Source organism: Numida meleagris, chromosome 4 (assembly GCF_002078875.1).
Source record: "Numida meleagris isolate 19003 breed g44 Domestic line chromosome 4, NumMel1.0, whole genome shotgun sequence".
NCBI classification, from domain to species: domain Eukaryota; kingdom Metazoa; phylum Chordata; class Aves; order Galliformes; family Numididae; genus Numida; species Numida meleagris.
In genome coordinates, this window is record NC_034412.1 from 12,454,150 (window position 1) to 12,480,385 (window position 26,236).

The 26,236-nt window shown below is 40.3% G+C and overlaps 1 protein-coding gene and 1 long non-coding RNA gene across 5 annotated transcripts in view; one reads left to right on the forward strand and one right to left on the reverse strand.

Annotated features, from left to right (window-relative positions):
- Positions 1 to 26,236, forward strand: part of LOC110399154 — a 44,709-nt gene that overhangs the window by 15,034 nt on the left and 3,439 nt on the right. The window contains exon 4 of one of the 3 annotated variants that reach the window (XR_002438925.1): positions 8,753 to 8,880. The exons of 1 other annotated variant lie outside the window; for it this stretch is intronic. This is a non-coding gene — a long non-coding RNA (uncharacterized LOC110399154). Of the gene's footprint in view, positions 1 to 522; positions 3,393 to 8,752; positions 8,881 to 26,236 lie in introns of those variants that run through there. One more of the 3 variants, XR_002438924.1, reaches the window with a different exon arrangement.
- On the reverse strand, positions 7,072 to 22,065 carry SLC16A14 (solute carrier family 16 member 14). Of its 2 annotated transcripts, none has more exons than XM_021397390.1 (7): positions 21,647 to 22,065; positions 19,996 to 20,099; positions 17,489 to 17,630; positions 17,158 to 17,230; positions 15,941 to 16,084; positions 11,284 to 12,276; positions 7,072 to 9,583 (listed from the first exon to the last, which is right to left on the reverse strand). In XM_021397390.1, exons 4-7 carry the CDS (start codon positions 17,213 to 17,215, stop codon positions 9,435 to 9,437), a joined length of 1,344 nt encoding a protein of 447 aa, XP_021253065.1. In that variant the 5' UTR covers positions 17,216 to 17,230; positions 17,489 to 17,630; positions 19,996 to 20,099; positions 21,647 to 22,065; the 3' UTR covers positions 7,072 to 9,434. The 2 variants fall into 2 exon arrangements, with proteins under 2 accessions (XP_021253065.1, XP_021253064.1); XM_021397389.1 differs by having other exon boundaries at positions 16,954 to 17,230; positions 21,647 to 22,062.

Here is a 26,236-nt window from a genome sequence, read left to right on the forward strand (position 1 = left end):
TTCAGACTGTGTAAGTGCTGAGGCTTGAATGGTCCTATTAATTTAAATTTTAACAAAACATTAAAACAACTATTTAAATTTTAATGCTTTCACTTCTGAATGCTTGAGCAGTTGAATGGGTATTTCTACATAACCACCTAATATAATGTCTGATCAATTGTATTTCTGCCACTAAACTGAAAAATAAAGGTTGTTCATCGCTTTGCAAGCTAAGAAGTCATTAAAATTTCTAATTTCTACAAACAATTTGCATATAGGGATTGGAAATATTTTCTTTGTAGATAAAAACATTTCACTCTTGTCTAGATACATTATTAGATGTTTATTTTCCTTTGAAGTGTGTTGCAAGGCCCCTCATAGTGTAACCATGGTCTGATCACTTATGATAGCTTTCTTTTGAGAATGCAATTATAGTTACATAACTGGAACCTTGAATTCTAGCAATGCATTTATCTCAAGGCACTTGGTATTCAATTATTCTTTTTTTTTTCTCTTACTTCCCCAATTGTTGGTAATTTTCAGGTCGTAGAAAACCTGTTTGGAATAAACTTTGTGAGTCAAAACCTGAAGAAATTAAAGAATCCTAGGAGACATTTTGGGGTCATTCATCTTTTCATAGTAAGACAAGAAAAATAATTAGTAATTTGCTGTGGCATATAATGGGATAATCTAGCAATAACAGTCTGTAATAACTTTAATGAAAGACATGATTGCTTTGGCTAACTTGCTTCTGTATCTTAATTCATTAATGTAAATTAATGGAAAAATACTAGAAAAACAAAAAAGCATAATAGTAACTTTAAATATGGAATAAATCTCAGTAACACTGATCATTTCATTATAGAACAAATAACAGAGATATTAGCAACAAAAATAGGCTGGGAAGTAATGTTTTTATTGCTAATAACTAGGTAGCTTTTTATAATGCTCTGTGCAAGCACACTTATTTATATTGCCACATTGTGATATACCCAAATTGCCAATCTGTTTTACTGTAAGTAACTCCAAGTGCAGCAGATGCTAGATGAGTGGAGGAATATACAGACAGATATAGTATGGCAGTGGGGACACCACTAAATATGCCTCAAAAAAGTAAACTTATGGAGCTATTTTCCAAAGCCTGGAAACCAGAGTTAAAATAAACAGCTGAAAAGTCTAGTTGTAGATACATCTATAAAGCAAGATAAATACAGCTAAGTATATTTTTAAATAGCCAAAACAGGTCATATTCTAGAAATAACTTTCTGGAAAAAACTCAGGAAGCAGCAAATACTCACATGGTAGCCCACTTAGTCATTCGGCAAAAAGAGATGAATATTAGCAGCACTGTTATTATCGTCATTCCTAGTATGCAAGATTTGGATCATTCTCACCTACCAGCTTGAATGAAATCCATCAGCCAATTTTATGTAGACTGTGTAGATCATTTTCATATTTATATACAGAATTTGAGCAAAATAACAAACTGTGGAAATTAGATGCTTGGAAAACAGTTAAGCAAATGAGAACCAACAGCAAATTATTTGTGCTTGCAGTGCAGTATAAGAAATCTTGAACAGTATTGGGCAGTCTACTCAAAAGATGTGAAACAACAGTAAGGTGATAGATTCTTTCTACACCATTTCCTTAGGAATATTTGAAAAAAAAATTCTGGGAATCTCTTTCGTGTGTATGTATGTATATCAACATAAGCTTGATTTTTGTAACTGGTCTTAACAAGTATTTTGGAAGGAATATTACTGCATCAAAATTGAATGCAATTTCTACAGTCATTGTGGTTTCAAATTCCATGATTCTGTTTCTCTCTCTTTTTACAACAGATGTTAAAAAAGAAAAAAATAGATACAAGAGAATCATTTCTTTGTAAATATACCAGTAATTCTGCTTTAATTTATATTTTTAACTTCAATTTTGATTACTATATCTCAGTATGGAAAAAGTCCTTTACAAATATATATCGAATTGAATTTACAATCCTGTTTTGTTATGAAGAAGTGTTTCAAAATCAAGTTGGTATAGTAGATAAATGATCTAAAGAAACAGTGTTGGATTCAGAAGGATGAGTTCCCAGTTGGATGCTAAAGCAGAAGTCATCAGCTGTATGCATACAGCACTGGGAATAGCACATTAAGTAGCAGTTTGTTAGAAAAAAAAGTTTGGTGTTGTACTGGATCTCAATGTGAATGAGTCAAAAAATGTCACGATGTCATGTCACTGTGGAAGATAATGGTCTTCAATTTAATTTTATTGGTGTAACTGTACCTGATAAGAAGCAGAAGTAGAGGGACTCTTAATGTCAGAGCCATCATTATTTTCCCCAAAGCATACAGCTGAAGTGTTACTGACCTCTTCCTCCATAAATAGCATGGTTTTTATGTAAATACATGCATATGTATGAGGACAAAATGGATCTGGACAAGTTTCAGTTCAGCTTTGCTGCTGCTTTAATGTTCCTCAGCTGAGATGAGTTGGCTCTGTGTGCAGGTTTTTGGTTGCTTTTTTTTTTTTTTTTTAAATGCCTAATTTTACTGTGCAAGCTGTAGTCACTTCTAACTCTGAAAAATGAATTTAAAAATATTGAACATTAATCATTGGTAATTAGATATGTGTTCTTTTCTCTAGAAAACATCCAGTGAAACTGAGCTGATTTTTTTTTATGTTAATGTGAGAAATGTGAGATTTGGGGGAAGAAATTGTGAGCTTTCACAAATCCGTTGTCTCTTAGGACTTTTCTTAATAACAGTTCAAATTGCTATAGTGTTTGGTGCCAAAGTTCTGGAACATGTCCTCACTCTGTGCCAAGGTGAATACGGCTTCCTGGAATGGCTTCCTGTCCCCTCGCTATTGGACATCATTTCCTTTCTGGGACTTGAAGATATTGCCAGGCTCTCTCTAGTTTCATGTAGATTTGAAATAGTGAAAAAAGTTAAAAAAAAAATTAGAAATGTACAGCATGTTGGTTTAAGTCACATTTAACATAACCATTAATCCATCTAAATGAGTGTCAATACACTGATCATTTGTATAGGAACAACTGAATGTGTGTGATACAAACTAGACCTTAAGAAGGCTATTGGAGAGACAGATGCTTATCCTGCAAACTTTCTGGTATGTGTAATAAACGCAAGGATCCAAATAATGTCACTGTGTCATTGTAACCTGTGGTTGAGTGTTATGTGCTACTTCCAGGATTAAGTATATGAAATGTAAAACCTATGCTTTGCAATACGATTTGTATTATTGTAATGCCTACTAACTTGAACCACAGACCAGGATCCCCTCCTGCTAGATTCATTAACAGACAAAAAATCATTGCTGTTCCTAGAAAGCTGACATTTTAAGTGTTTGGTAAAAGACTTAAAACAATGAATAAATAGAGGAGCACAAGGAAAGAGGTTTCTGGAGGGGGTTGTTGTTTGGTTTGTTTGTTTTTTAAGATTTTTGTACACCTTGCAGCAAGAAGCTTGAAGTTCAGGAGGAGGAAGTGATGGCACTGAGCTTGCTTGCTTGGAACCTCTTCCCAAGTATTGGGAAAGTATGGGAAATAGTATGAACGAGGGGTAGCAAATAGGGGAAGAGTAACCTGAAAGTCCCAGAAGAATGAGGACTGATCTGTTGGTGCAAAGAGGAAGAATGTCAGATAACTGAGGCTGGGTTGAAAGGGGTTTTGAGAGGTTGTCAATTCCAACTTCTTGCTCAGTGCAGCAACAGGTGATTGGAAAGGCGGAGAGATCATTCAGAGCTCTGATCCAGGAAGATTATTCTCATACCTCTGAATACCTTGAAATTGCATTTGTTATCCCAGTCAAAGCTAGAGAAAAGGCTGCTGCGGTAACTGAGGTAGGAGGGGGAAAAAAAAGGGTTTTAGTTTATGAAATATAGGAAGATAAGCACATTAAAGAGAAAAATAACTTGATTCCTATCCCCAGGGGTGCTGTAGGAACCTAGAATGAAGCCTGTCAAGTTATGGGTTTTACAGTTACTGAAAACATAAGTAATGGCGAGTAACCTAAGGAGAAAGATAAAAACAGGTTTAGTCATCTTGAAGCTGATACAACAGCTAGATACTCTCGGAGAGGCTTCAGAGTGACAGATTAACCTTTTAGCTTGGAGAACAGGTCATGCCTCTGGTACAGAGTACATCTCCAAACCGTGTCAGGGCGAAATTACTTCCAGGCTGTGTATTGTTTTAAGGCTGTGTGGCCCAATATTTCAAGAAAAGTTCTGTGGAAGATTGGTGACAGTTGAAAAGGAAATGGCTGTACCTGTGTGTTCCTGTGGTGTCACTGCAAATGGATTACAGCTGGCTTTGTGACTGAGATCAAGTGAGCACAAGAAACACAAGATGGTGTAAAGACACCACAGGAGAAAAATGCCAAAGGAGTAAAATAGTGCATGTTGTAAATGTAGAGGTGATGGGCAGCTAGAAGTAGACAAGCTTGCTGAGTTCAGACCTTTAATTCAGTTTGGAGATAAAAAGTTGATACTGTGGGAAACAACCAGTAGAGGATGAGAAGTGATTAAAGGGCAGAAGAGAATGGACAGAAGGGATGTCAGGAAGTGATGTATTAGTATATGTCTGTCATTTACAGAGCATGAGTAGAGTAGGATTGGGTACTGTGGAGGCAGTGAACTTTTTGTTAGCTTATCAGGGTGTATGGGATAGTCTGGAACTTAAGTCCTAGAAAATGTTAACTTGGATATTAACAAAGATTCTGGCACAAAGAAATAACCTATTGCATAACCTAGTAATGCTGTGCTTTCATCCCTCATTTCAGCAGTATTTTTAAGAAACTGAAAGTTTGCCACAATGCTATGGTTTTTAATTTCAGATTAATTTATGTGTAGGCTGGAGTGCTGCTCTAAATGGAATTATAAAATCATGTATTCAGATTTTCCAGTGGGGAAAAGTAGTACATCAAAGTTACAATAATATTTTAGCATGCAAGCATTTATTTTATTTATTTATTTTTACTTTTTTTATTATTATTATTACAGTTTAAGAGAGGATGGACAGTGGAAAATGAGAAGAAGTTCTGGGAGGTTTCACATCAGGCTGTCCAGGAAGGGCAGGGGGAGCACAGGGCTGCACTGCCCCTCAGTTCATAACCAGTAGCATCCCTTGGGCTGGGAGCAGGCTGCTGCTGTGTGAGGATGGGCAGTAAGGAGCCGTCCCTGTGCTGAGAGTGAAAAGCGAAGTGCCAGAGGCCCTGTGCTTCCGTCCTGTACAGTGCATCTTCATGGGCCGCATGAAGCAGGTGTCTGTTAGCCAGCGGGTGGTGGTGTTTTTTTTCTCTTGCTGTGTAGTTCTCCTGGGCAGTGTTGTGCCCTCATTATGCATTTCAAGGTGTTTTAGATTTTCACTAGATATTACTTGTAAGTATTGCAAAAGAAGATTATTTTGAGAAAAAAAAATGCTTTACAGAGGTCCAAATTTAGGCACCGTCATTCAAGCACCTAATGAGATTTCCAGATAACCCTCTCAGACGCTTCCCTGCCGTGGTGTCCCCCGGCACGAGCTCGGGATAGCGTTGGGCTGGCTCGTTTGCTTTGCGCGAGGTCCGCAGGCGGCCGCAGCAGGCACGGGGCCTCCGCAGCACCCAGCCCGCGGCGCGGCAATCCGCCAGGGGGAGCCCGGGAGCAGCGCTGCGCCCCGCGCGGCGTCACGCAGCGGGGCCGGTCCACGTAGAGCCCTCATGGGGAAAATCGGGCCCCGCTGTTTTTAACTTAATGGTGTCTGCTTCTCAAAGGAACGGCAAGATGGTTAGGGAAAGATAGCCGGAAGAAAATTAAATAAAACTTTTAAAATGCGTATATTTTTCCTTCAGGGCTTCTGCAGTAGCTCTTCCCCAGTAATCTCTGCTTTTCCTTTGCCAAAATCTGGTAGCATGTTGTATGGGCCTGCAATATGATAATTGTCATGATTCAGCAACAGAAATAGGACCACATGTACCCAGATACAGCTTTGCTGTAGTCAGTGAATGAAGTAGTTCCAGGCATGGAGCTCCACTGGCAGCATGTAACCCAAGATCCAGCAGGACTTCTTTTCAACTTCAGTTACTTGTTGCGAGTCACGGGATGACTTGGTTTGGAAGGGACTTCAAAGCCCGTCCAGTTCCTACTCCCCTGCCATGGGCAGGGCTGCCAGCCGCTAGATCCAAGCACCAGCTTGGGCTGCCCAGGCCCCATCCAGCCTGGCCTTGAGCACCTGCAGCAATGGGGCACCCACAGATTCTCCGGCAGCGTGTGCCAGGGCCTCACTGCCCTCACAGTGAAGAATTTCTTCCTAATGTTTAATCTGAACTGTATTCTTTTAGTTGAAAGCTATTACCCCTTGTCCCAACAATACCTGCAGCTTACACTGGAGAAATCTAGTATGATTCCATGCAAGTCATGGCAATTACACATGCAGAAAACAGGAATATTTAGGAGGTCAGTTACAATGCCCTGGTAACACTTAAAATAACAGATTGTATACAATGATGCAAACTCTTTTCCTGTTTTCCTGTTGTTTCACAGCTATATACCAATATTCTTGAAATTTGGCGATCGTGGTTTTTTAGGTTGAAAATTTTCACTTTAAATACTTAGATACATTCTTTTCTTCTCATGACATTCTCATTTGAGGACAATGACAAAAAATTCACTATGTGCATAAAATACTGTATTCATGGAATTTCTGTTCTGTGTCATAAAACACTGTAAAAAGTAACTTTGATTTACAGAGATGACTTTAAGAACTATGGTATATGAATAGAGCTACTAAACAGACCTTCTTTTTTCTCACTTTCTGTGAATTTACCATCAACTAATTCTCTGTTAGTTTGTGACATAACTGATTTAGGCAGTTTCAGGTTAGGAAACTAGAACCCATACTAGTCAGTATGGACTGAGTTCATAGTAATTCAGTATCCTCATTTCACTGTTTTCACTCAGCCCACTTTCTTATCTCTTTGATCAACCATGTATTCCCATCTTCTGTTACAAGAAATGTGAACAATCATTTTGCAGAATAATCTTCCGTTTTAAGTTTAGGAAGTGAACCTAATTATAAATGAACAGGAAGTAAAATTTGGAGTATTATATGTTTATTCCCATTATATGGCTCATTAAGGACTTCTATAGGAAGATATCTCGCAGATATAAATGAGCAATGTATAATTCATTACAGTAATATGCAAATAAAGTTAATTTTAACAAAAGGCAAAGTGAGGTTTCAAGTATAATGACTATATATCTTTGAAAAAATAGAAGGAAATTGAGGCAAATCATCACTTTAATATATATATTTCACCAATGAAAGAGAGCTCAGCTAAAATAAGTTAGCAATAGCATTCACACCAAGACATTAAACCTGTAACTAAAGAACTGATGTCAGTGTAGTTTACATGAATACTTTCTCCAGAAAAAAAAAAAAAAAAAGCTCATTTTAAGAAATAAACTGGCTGCTTTTTCATGCCAGATGTTGCAATTCACTGCCACCTAAGTTGTTTTAATGTGGATTTTAAAGGCCATAAATATTAGATCAATGAACTGATCTAAATCTTTAGGTAGTTTAGGGTTTTCTTGATGTTTTCATGTTGAATTTTGTCCAGTTAACTATTTTAAATATTTCTTCAATACAATTGAACAATATTGATTGCTTTCAGAGAATTCAAGTGGTATGTATCAGTAGTAAACCAAGAACTTGCTTTGTCATGAAAAAGCATTCTTAAAGCTAGCAGGAAAAAGAAACGGTGACATTGATTTCATATAGGAAAACTAACGCCAGCCTCACCTGTCAAAGCAGAGATGTATGATGCTTTGTAGCATTATTCAAAACATTCTGCATTAATGTTGTTTAAGAAAATTTATTTAAATATTTTAAATTGACTGGAGTTCTACCATGCTTTGTGTTATCTAATTTTCTAGTGAGTAAACATCTAAAACATGACCAGTCTTAGGCAGTTCATGGTGTACTTGTATACAGCAACACAACTGATCATAATTCAACAGTTTTTGTTCTGAAATTAATTGTAACAAAACATAGCATGCTGTAGATCAGTTCTTTCTTACACTGTATTTGGCCAGTTTTCCCAGCTCTATTTCTTTAGTACAGCTTACCTGCCCCAGCCGGACAGCGGCCGGAAAGGTCAAACTGTTTCTGGAAATATTTTCCAATCTGTGGTGCGATGCTTTCACTGTAAGGTTTCAAACCACAAGACAGGCTTAAGAACCTGGATGTGCCATAACAACAGCATTTGCTCCCTTAAATATACTTTTTTTTGAACAATAAAGGGGCTATTGTTCATTTAAATAAATTATTTCTCTATCATAAAAGACCACAGACAAGAGTCAGACCAAGTTTAACTTTTCAAAGCATAACTCTAAAAATACAGAAAGCATTTGTTTGCATCTCGGGTATCTCTACCTGATACAGGTATGACCAGCAGCTCTAGGTCAGTTAACACAGCTATGGCGATTTACGTTGGATGTCATCCACAATAGTAGAGCTAAATCTCAGTGAGCGGAACTAGAAGACTATATATGCAGTTCCATAATCTGTGCTCGATTCCATCAACATAAATCATGAGTAACTGCTGAAGAAGTTGAATCTGAAATCAGATATCAGTCTATCTGAATGTGGTAACTCATGCATGTGGAACTGGTGTAATAGATCATCAGCTTTTGCTGCTTATCATTTCTGTCGTAGAATCAAATTAATATTTTCCATCAGTTTTCTGGTTTTGCTTTTCTGTTTGTTTTCCTTCAGGTGCATTAAGTGTCAGAGCACGTATAATACAGCCCACGCATTGAGGATGGCTAATTTATCATGCACTTGATAATTAAAAATAAAAATAAAAAGTCGCTCAAGTAGAGAGCCCGTTCAGAAAAACATAAGAATTTTTCTTCAGCTTTGCATCACGGAATCTCAAATTTTATATATTGAACTAATTGAAGTATTGTACTAATATTTCAGCAGTACTTGACTAGCCAGGTAAGAAATACAATCATTTTCTTATACGTACTAACTAATCTTTTATCAGATAGGATACATAGTAGGAAGGATTTTTATAAATCATTCACATCCTGATCAAATTATCTTACAGGACTAGTGTAAATCACAAGTAACTGCACTGCAGTCAATGGAGTTTCACCAAAGGTTAGTGGTGAAAAGAGAATCAAAAGTAAATGTTTCTAGCGTCGCTCCAATTTTAAGACTGTCAGCATGCTTTTAATATCTGTATTTGTTAGTACTAAAGTGAAAGATCTTAAGTCATTTTAAAAGCACATTTCTAATAATTTATTATCATTTTGGAGCACTTTTTTTTGCACATAAGTACTTAAGTACAGCTCAATGTGGTTGGTTCCTTAAGAAAAACAGCTTTATACTGCCATACAATAGAAACGTGGAAAGAAATATATTGTGTAAAAAAAATGTCTGGAATTTAGTTCTATACTTGTGCCTCTTCGGTAGATTTTTCTTGTGGTTGTTTCTTTCCAATATAGGGTTGCATAAATAAAAATAATATTCCCACCATATATAGCGAGCCACATATATAGAAAGAAAAATCATATTTATGTGTGATGTCATAGATCCAACCTGCAAAATAAGGACAAAACATGCATATTACAAAGCTTGACAAAAAGGTAAATTGCATGGGAATATATGAAAGATATTGCAGACTTTTCTCATGACATTTCACTGAAAACCTTAGTTGCTTTGAAGGAAGAATAATGTGGTGACTGTAGCATCTAGAGGAGATAAATAGAAATGCATTAACAAAATCTCTTGGTCACTCACCATAACCCAAAACTAGTTCAAAACCTATCACCCTCAGTTTTAAGTATTATGGAATGGGATGTTAGCTGTGTGCCGTCCTAGGAACACGAGCAATCTTCTATCTGAAACTGTACATTTTTCAGATAAATTACTGTAACAGGTCTGACTTCAGACATTTTGGAATCCCAAATCAACTACTTCTTCCACCCTGCCATTTTCTTTGGAAAATGCCTGGCACTGCTACTGTGTCATGCAGGCTCGCTTAAATACTGTGCCTTGTGCAAGCAAAGACATTCCCCAAAGTGTTCTCAAAGATTCATATACTGATAAAAGACTTTTCAAAAATCTTGGTACTGCAATTACTCCCATTCCAGCCTTAATCTCTTTGCAAAAATACATGAAAACTAATTCAGAAAGGTTTGAAAACCCAAATAGTGAAATTACCCCCATTTCATTCTGGCTGCATTGCCATGTAATCTCAAGATCAGAAGCTTTTTTTACACTGACTAGTCGCCTCCAGTTTGCTTCATTACTAATGACCAAACACAAAGCTATGTTGAGCACAGACTGAGAGGTGCTAAGAGTATATGGTAGAGTAAAACCTAATGCTTTTTGAAGAATGCTAAATGAGCTTTCTTCTAAATAATTTCATCTCACTTGGTGCTGGGGATAGATGAGAGCATTCTGTCTTTCCTGGGCTGCCGGTGGTCGAACTGGCTTTAGTTCCACCCAGTGCCACTCCTTGCTGACCATGGCCATTAGTCACAAGGCTTCCTACAGCTTCCTTCTGATTTGTTTCTGTCTTACAGACAGCCATAGTCTGGCTCCAGTACTGACTATCAGCGCCTCCATCTCTCCCCATCGATTCCCCACTGCACTTCCCAACTTCTTTGTATGAGAAAATTTATAATTAATGTTTTTTAAACCTAAGTGACTTTAGGAATATCACTATGTGCAATTTTGCCTTCTGCTGTGGAAAGCAGTATCAAGATTGCAAGCAGTACGCTCCCAAAAGTGAGTACCACAGGCAGAAGAAAGGCATAGCCAAGTCCATTAAATTAACACATCCATGGGCAGCTTAGAGTGGTGAAGCCCAAGCACACTTTATAGTTCTTGATGCAAATACTATGGTACAAATACCCTGAAAACTATTCATCATTTTTCATCTAGATATAGGCATGAGTGTGTATGTGAATATAGTGTGCATACTACACGAACACATAAAAATAGGTTCTCCCTTCTAATTTTTAGAAAGGGTATGATAATATCTTAAATAAGCCTACCATTGAAAGTACAGCCTGTTATATATTTGGGGTTATTTATAAGGATGGTAATTTGTAATGTGTGAATAATGAGCAACAGATGTGCTCTGTAAATATATGCAATGTAAAGCTGGATGTTACAGTCCTTTCAGGAGCAGGTGCCTTTTTGATAACTGCAGGTGTTCATAAAAAAGCTTGATAAAATAACTAGTCACATGTCTGTAACATAACTGTTGGTCAGAAATTTGAACTTTTTACCTGCAAAGGGTGGTCCAAGCAATGCAGATATTCCATTGGCACAAATGATGATGCCATAGGCATTTGCAAGGTGTTTAGTTCCAACTAAATCTTCGGTCACAACAGGCATTAAAGAAAAATAGCCACTAGAAAATCCTATTAGAGCACAAACCACAGCCAGACTAATGTATGTTTGCATTAGTGGCAAAGTGAGAATGCAGGTGACCAGGGTGAAGTTAGCCGTGAGGAAGACATTCCAAGTACTGATGCATGGGAGATCAGAAATGATTCCAAGGATCACTTTACCAAAAATGTGAACAATTGCTATAATGGACGTCAAAGGAAATATATTGTTCTGACTAGATAAATTGTACTGCTTGACTATCTCTGGAAGATGAATAAAGGGAATGACAAAGCTGCTATAGGCAAACAAAGCCCAAATTATAAAGGCCACAAATACTCTGTTGGTGAACAGTGATGCAGCTCCGAAGTAACTGAAGTACCAGATTCCAAAGCCCTTCCTGACTGTAACCGTCAGCTGGCTCACTGTCTTAAGAATGCGCAGTCCATACATACTCTTTCCAATCCTAGATTTACCTCCAATTTCTATGTGCTTAATATCATCAGGCACATCTTCATGTTTTACCCCTTCTTTTTTTTCTGGTTCTTCACTGAGAACTCCATTAGATTTTATAGTCTCTGCAGAATGGGACAGAGCTTTTGCCTGATTATCTTCACTATTACTTCTCACAACATACTTTTCATTAATGTCTTTGGGAGAAAGTGGTCTCATAAGCGCCCCACAGACACAAAGGTTCAGGCAGATCGCACCCTGGATGAACATGGCATTTCTCCACCCAAATTCTCTGCAGAGGTACTTCAGTAAGGCCGTCATTAAGAAAGCTCCAAATCCCGTTCCTGTGGTACTGAGTCCTTGCGCAAGTGCTCTTCTCTTCTGAAAATATTGTCCTACCATGACCACTGCGGGCAGATAAACCATGCCGCTCCCAATGCCTACGAAAAGAAAAATCAAAATAAACCTGAACTTCGTGCCAACAAGATAAAAATCAGTGAAAAATGAGTAAGATTTATTCCTAACTTTTGCAGAAGCATAACAGTAATACCAAGAATAAATATGCAGTTCTCACATTAACTTTAATTTCTGTCTTCTTGTGTTTTCCAAAATCTGTGATACTCAAGCAGAAAGTGTTGATTGTCATGCAAACACATCCTCAACAGTAGTAGCTGTCCAGTTTTGCTCATAGCAATCCCTGCCATTTAAAGAGGACTGGAATAATGGTAAATGAAGAAAATGTTTTCAAATTTACTGTGGTCATAATTTAAAACTGTGTTTTGGGCTTAAAGTCTTTCCTAAATAACGGATAAGTTAGCTGCATGACACCCTACAGCAAAATCAGGAAAAGAGCTGCTACTCCAGCAAAGACTGAAAAAATTCACCCCAACATCATTGCAGTGTATCGTGGTCAGAGCTGATGTGTTGCACCTGTTAAAAGCATTTATTGCTGTGCTATGCAGCACATTATCCGGTTTTTGTTCTGCACAAGGCCTCCCTCCCCACATCCAGGCAAAAACTTGCAGGAAATCTCTCTGCCCTCCAGAGGACCCCCTGCCTCATGCTGGCCTGAAGTTGGCTGTGCAACAGATGGAAGAAGCCCTGTTCCCATTTGCCTATGCTCATACTCACGTCAGTGTTTACTGAGCTTCCCAGAACATCCTGAGAAGTAAGAAATTTATCCATTGTTATATCTTTCCATTCTGTGGGATACGTGGCAAAATGAGGTCTAGTTAGAGGCAAAGGCATGCCGCCTTTATGCGTAGACACAGGACACAGGCCTCTCCATCATCTTCTCCTCACAGATTTGGCACTTCAGCTTTGCAACACAACCTGGCTCCGCTCTCCCTTTGGGTCCCCAGGGCTATTTTGCCATGGGGAAGGCTCCTTTCCCCCCCAGACTGCCGCTGTGGGGAGGAGGGAGTGGGCTGGGATGGAGCTGGCAGCCAGGACGTGAGAGGACAGCAGATGGAGCAGGCGCCATTAGGAGCTGGTGGAGGGAAACTGTTCTGAGGTGAGGAGTGCTGTGGGACAGGGAGAGGGCTGGGACCATGGGGTCGTGCAGAGGGCGTCTGGCAGGGCTGGTCAGTGTGGCCTGAGGGAAAAACAGCAGCCACAAGCACTGCTGTGATCACAGCAGGAGGCGGCCACTATAAGAAAACCTCAGTCTGAAGTCTGACAGAAGGAAACTTCCCTGAGGTGGCAGTGAGGTGGCCATGAGGAAGGAGCAGGGTGTGAGGAGACAGGCAGCAAAGCAATGAGGAATGAGGGGCAGATGGTGATGGAATGGGGAGTGAGGGAACTGTGAGTGAGGTGACCATAAGGAAACTGACAGGAAGTGAAGTGACAGTGACAGAGGAGCTGGTGAGTGAGAGGGTGGCAAGGGGACAAGAAGTGAGGGGACAGTGCTTGAGGGGATAGTGAGAGAAGGGAGGGACGGTGCGTGAGGGGACACTGTGTAAGGGGCAGTACATGAGCAGACAGTGAGTGAGGGGAAGATGAGAGAAGGGATGGTGAGTGAGGGGACAGTGACGGTGTGTGAGGAGGCAGTGAAGGGATAGGGCATGAAGGGACAGTAAGTGAGGGGACGGTGTCTGAGGGGACAATGAGGAGACAGTGAGCAAGGGGATGGTCAGGATGGTGACTGAGGGAATGGTGTGTGAGGGGACAGTGAATGAAGGGACAGTGAGGAGATGTGGTGTGAGGGAATGGTGAGTGGCAGTGGTGGCAAGTAAAGCAAACAGGTGACTGAGGCAATGGCATGCAGAGGTCTCATGGAGCTGGGAAGAACATCTCAGGCGTTTCTATGCTGTTTTTCTGCCCCGCATTCCTACTGTAACAGCATCTCATTTCTCCACCTCATGAAAAAAATTGCCTCAAACTTTTTTCTGAGAATATAGTTTTCAGCCCACTTTTAAAAATCTCTGCATAATCTCTGCCCTTTTGTTCAATTTTTTTGGTATGCTCTTTCTGAAAATCAGCAAGGGTTGACATAACTCAGTCTCCTGTTTGCCTGAATATAACAAATATATATGGAAACAAAAACTGCTAAAAGGGCAAAACCTTGCCTATAATTATTGATCTCTGTTCAAGAATTTACAGAATTACTGAAATCTATAGTATGCTAGTATAAAAAGTTGTCATAGTGATCCTTCTGAGCTTTATTTTTTTTTCCATCCAGATAGATAAAAAATTATGTACAGAAATTCTGCAGATTTCTCTGAAATTCTCTGAGGGAGTAGCTTGAGAGAAGGCATTTCAGCTATTGTTAGGATTACAATCCATTTTTTCTCATTGAATTTCTGTCATATTAGCCATGGAATTAATTACATTTCAAAGCTCCTTGACTTGCTTAGTGTTGCTTAGATAATCATAGAATCATAGAATAACTTGGGTTGGAAGGGGCCTTGAAGCCCATCTTGTACCAACCCCTGCCATGGGCTGGCTGCCCCCTACCAGCTCAGGCTGCCCAGGGCTCCATCCAACCTGGCCTTGAGCACCTCTAGGGATGGGGCATCCACAGCTCTCCAGGCAGCAATGCCAGCACCTGGTCCTCCTTTCCTCCTTTCTTAAAAATGGGAATTATTTTTCCCTTTTTTCAGTCACCACAGGCTTTGTCTGACAGCCGTAATTTTTCAAATATGATGGAGAGTGTCCTGGCAACCACATCAGCCAGTTCCTTCAGAACCCTGGGATGCATGTTGTCTGGCCCAAAGACTCATACACATTCAGCCTCATGAGGTGGTCTTGAATTTGCTCATACAGTGTGAGGGATTTTGCTCCCCCAACCCCAGCCTAGAGGTTCAGGGACATGAGAGGCATGGGAAGCCTGTCTGGCCATGAAGATTAAGGCAAAGAACTCATCAATTATGACTACATGCATTGGTCTCATTCAGGCAGATCAAATCTACTCAAAGGAATTCAGAAGATGCAACAATATGTTTGGAAGTCATGCTTATCTATTTCTTTTTTTTTTTTCATTAAAAACATACATGTTACGCCCTGATTATGGCTACAGAAACACTATGTAGTTATCATATTCTGATATTTTCCTAAAGTGTAACAATTCCTGTAAAAAATACATGCTATTTATTTCTGTGACGAAGAGAGGAGCTAGCTAGATATACAGTTCAACAATATTTTAATCTCTTGAAAATCCATTTGTTAGAGTTTTGGTTACATTAATTCTTCTAATTAAGAATGCCTTCTAATATATTCTCATGGGACAAACTGATAAAAATGCCATCTTCACACGGTAGATTTAAATGACAACAAAAGCCACTGGGATCAATCCACTGTGTAAACAAATAAGCTTTCTGAAAAGATAAATCTGTAAAGACTGTGAAGGAGAAACAGCAATAACTCTACTGAAATGAAGGATGTTGCTCATTGTCTCTGATTCTCATGATTATAGCACTGTGCCAGACCATATGAGGGCTGAATAAACTAAAACCAAAGTTCAGTTACATTCCATAACTAAAACTTAATTTGAATTTGGAAAAACGCTCCAGGAACCAGTCTAACTTCCTTCTGCACTCACCCGGATAACATCCAAAGGAATCAAAAATCATCTGAAAAGAACTTTCCAATGTTAGTCTAGCTTACCGGCTGTCACTCCAAATGTAAGGAAGAGGTAGTGTACATTTGAGGCATAGGCACTCAATATCCAGCCTAGGGCATTCAATATCCCTCCAATTATTGCTGTTTTACGGCACCCACACATGGTAATAAATAAACCAATGAAAGGACCTGTTAAAGAACATGAAAAAATACCATATTATTTATTTAAATCCCTGAACACTTTTAACAATTTTTCACACAAAAATTCTTAATGATGCTTTAAACATGAAGTTAAAACATCATGCTACTCACCCAATTCAGTTGTTTTTTTTTCCCCCTTATTATCATGGAAAAAAAAATTCATCTAACCAAACTTACTTAGAATACTTAGCAAATACCCTTAAGACCTAAAATCAAGATTGTTCCATGAAGGAATGGCTTAAACAGAGGAAGGAACTGAAACCATTGTTCCCAATACAAAAGCTGTGAGTGCAGACCTTTTTTTACAAGTCATTAGAATGCAAATATTTTACTTTGGTTTCAGTGGAATGTTTTAGGCAGACCTAAACACATTTGCAATCTTAATTTAGAGAAATAGAGGTGTGTATTTACACACATACACAGACATACACCTACAGATATTCTTTTGGGTTGCTCCAACCACTACTTAGAAAATAATTTTTTTCAGTTGCCAACTGAAATATAAATTAGCTCACTATCTAAATTCAACATTTTCTCATAGATAGAACATGGAAAGGGCCACAAGCTTAGCAGAAGACCTGTTTTCTGGATTCTAGTGAGACCTTGAAGTCACAAGCATCCTTTTCCTGCTCACATTGTTGCCTGGTCTAATTGTCTTCTCTACCATCTTCCCTGTTGTCCCCTGTCTTCCTCTAACTTGTAACATTTGTCCAGGCAATGGGTCAAAGAGACAACTGAGGAGAAACTGAGCAGCTCTGCTAGTAAATTGGAAAACTATAAGAAAATATTTGAAGGGTGAGCAGCAAACATATTCCAAAGATCTCTGTAGTTCTGAAATAAATGATGTGAGAACATACCTACAATAAGTGTAATGCCCATGCTAAGAGAGCTAACCCATGCTGTTAAGCCACGACTTTGATTAAACTCTTCAAGCCATTCCATGTTGAGTATTCCAAGGGCCATTTGGGACCCCATGATAAGTATGTGCACAAGGAAAGAGGAAAATACAATCATCCAAGCCCATCCTCCATCGATGTTTGGATTAGGCTTAATTGGCTTACTTCCAACTTTTGAGTCATCTCCAAAATCATATCCAATATCCTCTTGACTGGCATACATTTTTTCCACAGTATTCTGAAACAAATACAGTAAATTAATTTCAAAACACATTCAAAATGACCTGATTTTGTGGCTTGGCTATAGTGAATAGTACAAATCACAACTGTATTTCACCTTTTATCCCTTGTACTTGATTTTCATTGTTCAAATGCAGAATGCTTAGAAAATTCTCCAGTTAATGTGTATGTACTTTATTATCGTGGCTGTCTACGTAGGAGTATATATATAGGTGCCAGTAGGTCACATCATTTCCATTAGTACAGATTTACTTACTTGTACGTGGCTGAGAGTGCTCACTCTTCATGGGTTGACTCCAGTCAGAGAAAAAGATTGGGCTCCCTCTGTGTATTCCTTCTCTGTGTCACCTTCTGCTGTCCCAGTAAGATTATGTGCCTTTGTGTTCAAGTTAATAAAGCTTGGAGTAAAGAAACAGAAATCTTGAAGAGGCGGGTAGATGAAATTACTGTACTTTTTCAGAGGATACAAATTTCAATATGTATTTCTTCCTTAGTAGTGAAGACAGAAAGATAAAGTTCTTGACTATCAAAAAGCTTTGCTTACATAAATTACAAAGAAGGGATTGTTACTTCATCTCTGGCAAGTTTAAAACTTTATTAGAGCCAGTTTGACTAACTGTTTACTATTATATTCTCAGTTTCCATAGTACTAATCCATATAATCCTACTAAAACTAATGAACTCTTCCAAATTAATGTCAATGCCTATCAGAATCAAACTGTGTGGCAGAGGTATGTGCATAGACATGTAGCATCAGGCCATAATATCTTAATTTGTTTACCTTCATTTCTTTCTTTCTTACTCTAAATGTTACTCTAGAACACAATGTTGTAGAGTATTTGCAAGCAATTTTTAATTGAGTAATGGGCAAGGTGCAGACCCTAATCTTCCCTCCATCTGATTTATGCAACATATCAAAATGTTACATGGTTGTGGAGCACCACATAGGTTTCCATGGAGACTAGAAATAAGTGTAGTGATACAAATTGCCAGAGATGGTAATTTTTTTTCCCTTCTTTTCTTTTCTGGAGAATTAGAAAAGAGCCATCAACTTCACAATAGTCAAACAAGACAAGAAAGTTATCAAACCAGTTTTTAAGAGCTTCGTATATTCTGTGAACCCTCAAAAGATACGTCTCCAGTTCAGGGCCAGCTCCTCAGTACAATACATTGACAGTGAATAGAATAATTCAGACTTTGTACTAATGAAAATTTCTTAATCTTTAAATATAGGAGTATATTTCTAAGAGTATAGGATTATCTGCTTTTTCAGTTATTACTTTTCCAAACTATTTTACTTTTTTCTTATTGCTAGATAAACATACAGAGAAGGCCTTCAAGTATTTCATGTTAATGCACAGAAGGAGTTGGAGCTACTGCTTCACAAACAACACTGACAAACTGCCACATATGTAACCTCTCCACACTGGCTGCTGCTAAGTTACCTTCCAAGTGCCACACACTCCTTATTTGCAAAAGGTAATTGCATATAGCTATGAGCAGCTTGAACTTCTGGGTTCCTCCAAAAGCATTCTAATTTGCTTCATGTAATTAATTGTAACTAAAATAAGTTGTACCTCTGCTATGAAATTCCACACACAGAAACTCCTTTTGGACTACGTTATCTCTAGCCCAAACTTGGCTGGGGAGGAGAGGAGGAAAGTACAGATGACACAGTGAGGCGTAACAAGAACTGTGCACATTTAACACCTGCCGCATGAGCAGATAATCTGGGACCAAATGATGAGTGTACAGAGTGCCACTTCATACGCACCCTGACTTACTGGATTTTTCTTTCCAAATCAGGCAGCAAAAAGAGAAGAGAAACAATACTTATTCATCTTTCTGGAGTCCTTCAGGGTGTTTCAGGCAGGACTGTATATGTGGCGACGGGAATGGTGAGCAGTGAGGGGTGCAGACTTTCCTTTGAACAGAAGAGGACAGTCTGGACAGCCTTAGTCAAAATTATACTTAATCCTTCTTCTCCGGTGGGTAGGGTCTCAAAAATGGCATTTTCACCCTTTCTTACAAGGTTACTAGGAGCTAGATTCCCTGGTGATGCAGTTTATCTGACTGCTTATTGAGGACACAGCCCACTCACAAGAGAAAGACGAACTACATAAAGGTAATAAAGTTACTGGATAATCATGGTAATGGCAAAAAAAAAAAAGAGAAATAGCAGAATGAACGAGAATTTTAAGCTGCTAAGCACAGCCTGTGTGGGATTAGTGAAAAATGTATGATGGATAGTGCAGTACATCTTAGATAATGGAATACAAAATTATGTAACTCAAGAGTCAGAGTGAGGATTCAGTGTGGAACCTCACCTTTCTCTTTCACGCTTTCGACTGCTTTTTTGTGTGCACCTGCGTACTGATACTGGATACAAACAAAAAAATTCTTCTTTGGACAGGAAGGAAATAGATACATCTTTCACACTTTTAAAAGGATTTAAAGCAAAAATAATTGGCATTGAGATTCAAAGATATGACACTCATCTTTGTAAGAGCAGAGAAAGTGCAAGCTTCCTGACAGAATAGTCTTAGCTTGATTAGATGCAAGTTAATGCAACCACCACGAAGCTTGAGAAAATGCATATATTTTTCCTTTGAATAAGATTTGCACTTATTATTATTTTTATACTAACGTCCAATAGTTGCACAAACTCTGAGGCTCTGGATAGAGCAAGGATTGGATGTCTGGATTCCCTCACCTCCATGGACTCACCGCCCATAGCCTATAACCCAGGAGAAATGCTCTTACCTGCCCTCAGACTTCTTCCCACACCGCAGCACTGACAAGAACACAGTATCACGGAAGGCAGAGAAGCCCAGGGGGCTCTTAGTAATTGTGAAATCCTAGAGAAACTGCAATGAAAATGATAGCAGCTCATTTGTGAAGCCAGACATGCCTCCCCAGCGAGCAAGGCAGTGACACTCACTCACAGTAAGTGAGTGTACTTAACAGTAAGCATACAGCCCCTCACAAGGAGCTGCACTTAAAGACAGGAGAATCTGGATTCTTGTTTGGGCAGCTGGAGAAACACTAGATTTTTTTCAGAAAAGCTTTTTATATTGTAGGCACACGCAATATGCAGAGCTCTTAGACAACTGGCTCAAACATTAGAGTCCACATAAACACTGAGCTTTTCTGGAAATCTGACTCACAAGCTATTCTAGAGACAAATGCAGGTGCTGTAACAAGACCAGAGTTAGCAGAGAAATATCCAAGTTCCCTGTACCATTACTGGCACTATGGCTTCCTGGGTAGAAGTTGAACGGGATCATCAGAAAAACATCTGATCTGGATATAAAAAGTCCATGCAATTAAAATTTTACATATTTTTGGTAACTTCTTCCAGTATCTGATTGCTTCTGCCTGGAAAGGTATAGTATCAAACGGGAATTTAAAGGCACTTCCAATGGATATAACTCATAAATACTTCATAAATAGTGCTGAGGTTTGCTTTACAGTATTCTCCCATGAAATTGTCTTTTGAAGATATATAGAAAAAATATTGCTAAAAGCAGTTTATTTAGGGTCTATTTGGGGTGTTTGTTGTTGTAATTGCAACTTGCTAATATGCCAAGCGCTTCGGTTGTCAGTGACTTCACTGGAGACCCAGCTACAGATCAGATCAGATCCACTTCTGCAGATCAGAGGCACACCGTGTATGTGTGCCAGCCCGCAGAGTGAGAGAAAAACAGGGAAATACGAAAACGCCAAGCTGACTGCTGGGGCCACAAGCCGGCATGCAGCAGTGCCCCGGCTCGGGCTGGTGCCCCGCTGCCCCTGGCTCCGCTCGGACGGCTCCGAGCGCCACGCGGCGATGCCTTCAGCGCCAGCACCAGCGGCCGCGGGCGGCGGGAACGGGCTCAGGCGGCGAGCGGCGCCCGGGGAACGGGGAACGGGAACGTCGCTCCCGGGCCGCATCTCTGTTTTGCAAGCTTTTGGAAGCTCTACACGTCACGCCCTCCCTAACACGCGAGTCAGGCTCACGTACGCTCGCCACCGCCCCGGCACAGCGCTCCCCGCGGCAGCACCTGCCGGGCCCGCGGCGCTGCGGGGCTCGGCGCGGGGCGGCGCCGGGGGAGGGCGCGGGGCTGGCACCGCCCGCCCGCCGAGCACAAAGGATGACCGCTAGTTACCCCGCTGCGGCGGGGCTGCCACCGTTTGCCCCCGCCCTCGGGAGGCCCCCGGCTCCGCAGCCCGACCCCGGGGCGCTCGCAGCGCCCGCTCCCCGGCCCGCGTCCCCGCTCGCGGCGCTGCCGGTGCCGCGCGGCGCCTCCCGGCCCCTCCCGAGGTCCTCGCCCCGCAGGGTCCCCCCGCCCCGCCCGACACAGCGCTGCGCCCCGCAGCCAGCCGGCCCCGCCGCGCCGCCCCACGCCCCGCGCTGCGGCGTCCCGCTGCCGACCTGTGCCCGCTCCGCTCCTCCTCGCCGCGTTCGCCGGCCCGGGGCTTATTGTCCGCAGCGGTGCGCGGTCGGTGCCGGGCCCCTCGCTCCCCGGGCGGCTCGGCTCGTGAGCTGTCTCGCTTCCATTCCGTGCAATTTCAAATCTCCACGCTCTTTCATTCCTGCGATACCGGCTAATTCTGGTTTGGCGGAGGAGATTTGCAGTCCTCTCACATGCACACTCTTGTGGCTGAATGAAGTTTTTTTGCTGCACAGGTTATCTCTGGAAATACACATCAGAGAGAGTTAAAGGATATCGTCCAATAAAAGCCGTCAGTCTCGGGGTTTTAATGGCTTTTGGGCTTCAGTAGATTGTTAACTTGAGAGAGGCTTGGGTAGCTTGGGAGAACTTGGGTGGCTAAACAACCCTGAGAATGAAACGTGGAAGTGTCACGGTATAGCACCTCATTTGTGCAACATGCAAGCTTCAAAATTATTCTTCCCTTAGAATGCAAACGGAGTTCAAAGAACCACAGAATATCCCGAGTATTTAAGAGACCCCTAAGGATCATCGAGTCCAACAAGTGGCTCCACGCAGGACCTTCCAAAAATCAGACCACGTGACTGAGAGCATCGTCCAGATGCTTCTTGAATTCAGCAGCTTGGTGCCATGACCCTGGGGAGCCTGTTCCATGCTCACCACCCTCTTGTGAAGAAACTTTTCCTGGTCTCCAGACTGAGTTGTAGAAATGCATTCCTTCAAAGCAGGATCTGGATCTCATTTCTATCTTTCTGAGTAGTCAGAGGCATTAATGAGATATACATTCTGCAGTGCATTGCTCTGACTATTTGCAGTGAACTTGCTCAGACTAAAGAGATCATATGCCAATGTGCACAATTTCCATCACTGGGGCGTTGCATTCTACAGAGGTGAGCGGAATAGCATAGCTGAAGGCATTTCAAGGAGTAAGAGTAGGTTTGAGAGAAGTGGAAATGAGGACAGACCAACAGTAATAGTAATGCTGTTTTATCTTTATGATGGTTCAGAATCTGTTAAAGAGGCTTATTTTGAATGGGTTAAAAATACTGATTTGGTGCTCTATTTTTTCTGTATTTTTATTTAACACCAGTCTTTGGTGTGCGCCATTACACGAGCAAATCACAAGCAATTTTTTTTCATACAAATTCAAAGTTCTGATCCAGTGTATATATATATAGCCCATTAAATATACCCTTAAGAAACATTTATCTGTTTTTATTTAAAGCATGTGGAAGATTACGTGCTATGGCTTCAGTCTTCACATAAATCTTATACTACTTTGCTCTACAATCTTGAAAAGATAACCGTTTTCTAGTATCAGCAACTAGATTAGTGTCTGAGACTTGTGGTTGGGTTCATGTCTCTCTCCTTTGTAAACAAAATGAGATATCCCATTTTAAATGATTATGGTATTGCATTGCAAATGCAGGTGCCATTCTGAACTGTACACATTCCCAGTTACTGTTTTGCAGTACCTTAAACCACGTATGGGCATTCCTATTCCAGGTTTTAACTTTGGCATCAGCTTTTTAGCTGGAGCCTGGTTTCTTAAAAGGTTTCGTGCTAAGGTCTTGACATGTGAATTAGCTGCTTATTGGCTAGTGTTGCTACCTGGCGTGACAGATACTTTTGACTCATGAATCAGCTGACATGCTAACATACATTATTAAGTCTACCACAAAAACAGATTTTTTGGGGTAGTGGGATGACTCATCACAAAATATTAAAAATATATTTCTCTGGCTGTTAACCCATGTTCCCTGTAGTACTTGAGATGCCATCTGCTTGCTTAAATCCTTGCGCTAACAGATTCTGACTGTAAGGTTTGAGCTGATGGAGAATTCACTTAGCTGTGTCATACCGCTTCAGCACTTCTGGTTCATAAGTCATTGTGGTTTGGGGCTAAAATCTTGGATTTATGCTGTCTCTTGAAAAGATAAGTATGTATTGATTTATTTGAATTTTAATCTTTAAATTGTGCAAGTTTATCGGGGAAAATACAAATGATGTTTTGTAAGAAAAAAAAAGTATTTTGTAAGAATGAGAGGGACAAGCTCTGGTTTCAGAAAAAAAAAAAAAAAAAAAAAGCATGTAGTTTTTAGCCAAGATGCATAAAGTGACTAATCAAATAAAATAAGATGTAAACAGTCTGACAGCCCCTGGCGCATTACAAATCTTAATCTTAGCTGTATATGCTGGTTGGATGGCAAGCATACTAATAGAAACTGGAAAGGAAGGACTTTTTACTAGACTTTTTAACTTGATGGTAATTGTATGTTGCAACATAACTTAAAGGCAGGGAGGAAGAGAGGGAGCGAGGGAGACAGGGAGAAAGGCAGGAGAAGGAGGAACCAGTAACTCAATCCTGCTTGCTGTCTGAGGAGCTCCATGGTGTATTAGACCTTCACGACTGCAGAAGTGGTTGGAATGGACCTCTAGGGTCCTTTCAGCCTAACCTTCAACTTGAAGGAAGATTGTATTTCAGGTCAGCCATGGCTTATTTATCCTGCCCTTGTAGCTCTTCAAGAATAGAGGCTTTGCAGCCTTTGTGTGTAACACCTGTGTGACTCCACACATGCAAAATCATGTGCATCCAGTCACAACTCCAGTGACTTATCTCGTAGCTTTTGCTCTGTGTGTTACCATTTGCCATACTGAGCAGAGTTCAGCTCTATGATCTTCGTCACTCTCTTTAATGCAGTTGCAGATTGTTATCAGATCTGCTCTTCTTCCACTTCTTCTCACAAGTCATATGCTGTATGCCCTTTGCCATCTCGCTTGCCTGCTGCATGACTTCCTGTTTTTCAGCATTCTTCTTGGACCAGGGAGCCCAAAACAGAACAAAATATCCCAGATTTTGACTCAATAGCACTGAAGAAAGAGAGACAAAAATTTCTGTTCATCTGCTGTCTTTGCTCCCTTCCTAATGTAGGCCAGTGTATTGTCACTTTATTCACAACAGAATCACTCTGTTGGCTCCTATTCAGCTTAGTGTCCACTGTGACAGCCACATCCTCAGCTGGGCTGCTACTCAGGCAGCCTGTACGGGTGCCTGATACTACTCAACCCTACATGCACAAATTTTCACTCCTTTAAACTTCGTTAGATTGCTGTTCACTCAATTTTTAAGTTTCCCAAAGTTCTCTCAACTGAAGCTCCACTATTGGGTTTGAGAACCATCTCTTTTAGTTTAGTACTGTCTGAAAATCTGCTGCAGGCACATCCTATGTCAGGATGCAAATTACAAGGAAGCTAATGAACAATACTGGCCCCATTACTGACCCAGGGTATTCTGCTTGCTGCTGGCCAGCAACTAAATACCACCCCGTTGATTACTATCCTTTCAATCCAACAATTCATCTAATTTTCAACCCACCTAGCAGTTCATTCATCCAGACAATAGGCCTCAGGTTTTTCCTCACTCTGTGCTTTAACCACTTTGCTTAATCCTCATTGCTCAAAATAGTAGCTTAGAGGCTCTTCAGCCCTCTGAAAATGTGTATTGATGAAAATATAAAGTGCTGACTTAGATTCCCAGCATTTATCCTATACTATTGCCGCAGTGCTCATTACTCTCTTCCCTAAAGCTCTCATTAAGTACCCACCCTCTTTCCCATGAAATGTAGTACTGCAGTGATTAATAAGGAAATAAATATTTGAGATAACAATTTGGTTGCTACAGTATCAAGACACAGAAAAGGAAAGACATCCTGCTCTTAGTTTCATTCTATTCAATTCCATTCATCTGGTCAATTCTTGCTACACAGTTGTTGTTGTTTTAGGATATTTTATCTTCCCTTCAGTAACATTACTGGGTTACTGAGTTTATCTGTATTTTGAAGAGCATGTCATGTTCCTCCTGTTAAAGAAAAAGAAAGAAAAAGAAAAGGAAGCGGAAAACGAAAATGAAAGGGAAAGAAAAAGAAAGAAAAGAAAAAAATGAAAAGGAAAATGAAAAGGAAAAGGAGGAGGAAAAAGAAAATGAAAAAGGGAAGGGGAAGGGAAAGGATATAGAAAAGGGAAAGAGAACAGCAAAGAAGGAGGAGGAGGGAAGAAGGGAAAAACAAGGGTCATAGTAGTGAAGCTTTCTTATGATGCCCCAAAAGCTGTGGCTCCCCTTCATTTTGGTGACTCCAAACTGCCAAAGAAAATGCCAAATTATGCATATTTTCTTGCTTTTTCCCACTTCCTTTCTGAAGAGTATCCCGGCTATCTTTGGGGGATTTACTACAAGGTAACATCCTCAAAGAATATCTCAAGTAAGTACAAACTCTTTCAGCCATTTACTCACCTCCTCACATGATAGCTGCAAAGTCTTACCCCAATGGGCAAGACTGAACTACCTTGCTAGCTTGCTTGCTGGAGTTCACTCAACTCTGAGAATAGACCATGGGAACGAAATTCAGAAGCAAAAGAATAGGTGCCTTTTTTTATCACTGCTGGCATGGAGATATCCATTCGGACAGTATCTGTTTGTCTTTTATCTTTCTTCTGCCTCCAAGAGCTGATGTATTACAGCAGCTACAGATATGGGAGGGAACAGAGGGGTTCCTGTCCAATTTTCTTAGACC